Raw genomic sequence first — 4189 nt, 5'->3', positions numbered from 1 at the left:
CACCCCCCCCATATACACACACCCCACCCCCCCATACACACACACACCCCATATACACAACCCCCCCCATACACACACCCCCATACACACCCCCCCCACACCCCCCCCTACACACCCCCCCCCATACACCCACCCCCCCATACACACACCCCCCCCCCCCATACACCCCCCCCCACACACCCCCCCCATACACACCCCCCCCCCCCTACACCACCCCCCATACACACCCCCCCCCCTACACACCCCCCCCATACACCCCCCCCATACACACCCCCCCCATACACACCCCCCCCATACACCCCCCCCATACACCCCCCCCATACACACCCCCCCCATACACCCCCCCCATACACCCCCCCATACACACCCCCCCCATACACCCCCCCATACACCCCCCCATACACACCCCCCCCATACACCCCCCCCCATACACACCCCCCCCATACACACCCCCCCATACACACCCCCCCCATACACACCAAACACACCCCCCCATACACACACCCCCCCCATACACACACCCCCCCATACACACACCCCCCCCATACACACACACCCCCCCATACACACACACCCCCCCATACACCCCCCCCATACACCCCCCCCATACACACACACCCCCCCATACACCCCCCCCCATACACACACCCCATACACACCCCCCCCCATACACACACACCCCCCCCATACACACACCCCCCCCCATACACACACCCCCCCCCATACACACACCCCCTCCCCATACACACACCCCCTCCCCATACACACACACCCCCCCCCCATACACACACCCCCCCCCCCCATACACACACCCCCCCCCCCCATACACACACCCCCCCCCCATACACACACACCCCCCCCCATACACACACCCCCCCCCCCATACACACCCCCCCCCCCATACACACACCCCCCCCCCATACACACACCCCCCCCCCATACACACACACCCCCCCCCATACACACACCCCCCCCCCCCATACACACACCCCCCCCCCCCCATACACACACCCCCCCCCCCCATACACACACACCCCCCCCCCATACACACACACCCCCCCATACACACACCCCCCCCCCCCCATACACACACCCCCCCCCCCATACACACCCCCCCCCCATACACACACCCCCCCCATACATCCCCCTCCCCCCATACATCCCCCCCCCTCCCCATACACCCCCCCCCGCCACACACACCCCCCCCACCACCACCGGGGGTGGTGCAGGCTAGCTGAACCCCTCATCTTGAAAACGCTCCCCCCAAACCGGAAAAAACACCCAAGCCAGCACCACTTGTGCTTTAATCGAAGCTACGACCCGCTTACCACCAAAACACCTCCCTCCTCAGGCCGCACTGGCCCCTCACAGCGCACTACTACCCCCGTCCCCGTCCCCGTCCCCCTACCTTGGCGGAGGTGCCGGCGGCGGATCGCAACGTTACGAGGGGCAACGGCGGGCTGAAACCAGCTCGGGCGAAGCGGGGACCGTAGCCCAAAGTGAAAGGGACGGTGGCGAGTGGGGGGCTACAGCGGCTCACCGGCGGCCGCAACGGGCCCAGGCGCACCAGGCGGTACATAGCAACGGCGCAACAACAGCGCAGCCCCAACTCTGAGCGCCGAGCGGACGACCAGACCTGACAAGCCGAACACCGGCCCCGCCCGGCGGCGAGAGCCCTCCTCCTTAAAGGCGCAGCGCCCCGAGAGGGGCGCTGCGCCTTTAAGGAGGAGGGCTCTCGCCGCCGGGCGGTCTGGCGGTTATTTGAGGGAGGGCGGTTACAGGCATCGCTGCCCGCTGGGGGGGGGGGAGGGGGGCGACTGATGGGCGCTTTTGGTCTGAGGGAAAAAAGTCTCTAAGGGCGGCTTGTTGCTACCTGGGCCGGTGTGAGGTAGTCCCCTGCCTTGTCTTAGCTGGTTAAACCCCTTTCAGCGCCCTTCTGGAAGGAGCTGTAGGAACTTAAACACAGCAGTTTTTCGGTGTGGCCTTCCAGGTAGCTCCCTAAAGGGGGGAGAGTTGCCTTTTCAGTGCCTTCAGCGGTGTTTAGGCCTGTAAGGGTGAAGGGGAGGTGATGCCTGTTGCTCTTCAGAGTCCTCCCCAAGTCTGCACATAGATTAAAGCAGAGCGGTGGTTAAAGTGTCGTCGCTGCTGCGGTTCTTGGGCACGGGCTCACAGTGCAGGCAGTTTATTTAATTACTGACTTTGTCTTGAAGACCTCTAGTAATTTGCCAGGACTCCACGGTAGAGGTCACAGAGTGCAAAAGCAGAGCTTTTCCAGTCCCAAAGGGGTCAGAGCATCTCCGAGATCAGAAAAAGATTTCCAACAAACACTGCGAGGGTCTCACATTTACAGCCTTGTTTCTGTATTAAAACCACAACAGGAAAAGTAGGAGTTAAAAATACCATTGAAGTATAACATCACTGTGAGAGAGCTTTGGCTGATGGGAAAGGTCTGTCCACATTGGGTAATTTTCAGGATCAGTGCATAACCGCGGTGATTTCCAGACCTTTTGTGGCGTTTCAGTCATTCAATGTTAGTGCTACTGAACACGCTTTAATATCTGCAAGTTGACTGCTACCCTGCACAATGCCAAGGCTTTTCACAACTGCGGTGGCTGCAGCTTTCTGGAGTGGTGGCTCCTTGCCACGTCAGGCAAGGCTGCTTGCTGCTGGGGGAGGGTAAATATTGCATAAATATATTAGTGTACTGAAACAATGCATCTGAATGCTAAGCTCTGGCAATAAAATACTTCTCTTTTCCTAATTACCAAGTCTTTCCTCTTCAGGCCCGTTGTTGTTTTGACAGTGATGTAAGTGTACAGGGCTGAGTACAACAGGAGAACTGTGTCAGATAAATAGGAGGTTTTCCCTCCGGAAGAGCTTGCAGCTTCGGAGCACAAGCTGGAACTGCACAGGGCAACACTGAATGGTACAGTGCTGAAACGGCGTGGTGGGTGGCTCGTGTTAAGTGCAATGCACCACAAAACAGATGGGTTTCAAGGAGTGTCTTGGAGGAAGAGAGGGAGGGAGCTTTGCATTCATTAAAATAGAGTCTGTTCTGGGCATAACCAACAGCACTGCCAGTTCTAGGGTTTTACACTTCCTTTAGTCCTTCCTTCATAAATCTAGTCTCTTTGTAGAAGAATAGTTTCTTGGAACACAATTTCACGTATTTATTATGTTCACTTATTTATTATATTTATTACTGTTCCAAAGCAATTTGCTACTGTTTTCTGTGACTATTCATGCACCAGCACCACCTGAATAGACAGATGATAACATGGCAATGCTGTAATCGTAGCACACTACAGTTTCATCATTTTTTTTTTTCTGAATTTTAAAAAAATCCCAGGAGTTAATTCTGGTCTCACTCTGTAAAGGAGATATCAGCCAAGTTCCACTGGCATGGTCCATCACTGGGCTCTGCACGCATACACTGGACACTTCCCTGTGTTTTTCTGGCAGACCCATTACAGCCATTGCATGGTCGAGAACACAGAGCTGCTCTCCGGTGGCATATGTGCTGCTGGTTGTCTAGAAATCCTGGGCAAGTGTGGAAAAAAGCTAGTCAGTTAATGAGGCATAAAAGCACTAGGGAGTCCTCCTTCTGGCCCTTCTTGTGGGTGGATGTCACATTTGCTAAACCTAATTTGTGTGGCCATTGGGAGAACAAGACTTTAGACCTAACAAAGAACTATCTTGAACTTGTATTTACTGGTTGTTAACATGATAGATCCCATGGGAGGACATGACATTGTATCCATCAGAGTGGGCGCAATAGCCCTTGGAACTGAAGGAGAGATTCACTTTTTGGTTACTGAATTTCTCTATTACATTCATATAGTACATTTATGTTTTATGTACATAGAGGTGACTGCTATTGTTAGTGAGCAGGACTGACTAGTAATTTCCATTTTTCTAAAATTAACTCAAATTGTCCTATTGCTCTTGGATAATTACAGTATCAGTCTTTATAACATGTCAGTTTTTCAAGCAATACCTTAATAATTTATCTTCTTTTCTCTCATTCATTTTGTCACAAGCACTCATGTATCAAAATGTTTTGATATCTATACTAAATATAAGATAAGCTGAAAAAATGGATGCTACGAAATGCTAAAATATTTACAGATCTCAAAAGTGTATTCAGCAGTCTTGAAACAAAAGCACAGTGTGTCAAGATGTGAACCCC

General features: G+C 53.7%; 1 protein-coding gene across 1 annotated transcript in view; it reads right to left on the bottom strand.

Annotated features, from left to right (window-relative positions):
* The window catches only part of FAM210B (family with sequence similarity 210 member B), a gene marked incomplete at its 5' end in the record, with an annotated part of 7323 nt that extends 5744 nt beyond the window's left edge, over positions 1 to 1579 (bottom strand). Inside the window, one exon of the mRNA XM_082491195.1 lies at positions 1409 to 1579. Coding sequence (XP_082347321.1) covers positions 1409 to 1579 — 171 coding nt within the window. The remainder of the gene's footprint in view (positions 1 to 1408) is intronic.
* Between the last annotated feature and the right edge of the window lie 2610 nt (positions 1580 to 4189).

The sequence above is a fragment of the Vanellus vanellus genome, assembly GCF_965231255.1.
Source record: "Vanellus vanellus genome assembly, chromosome: 15".
Taxonomy (NCBI): Eukaryota; Metazoa; Chordata; class Aves; order Charadriiformes; family Charadriidae; genus Vanellus; species Vanellus vanellus.
The sequence above is the reverse complement of the archived record's forward strand: the minus strand, read 5'-3'. Positions and strand labels throughout refer to the sequence as shown.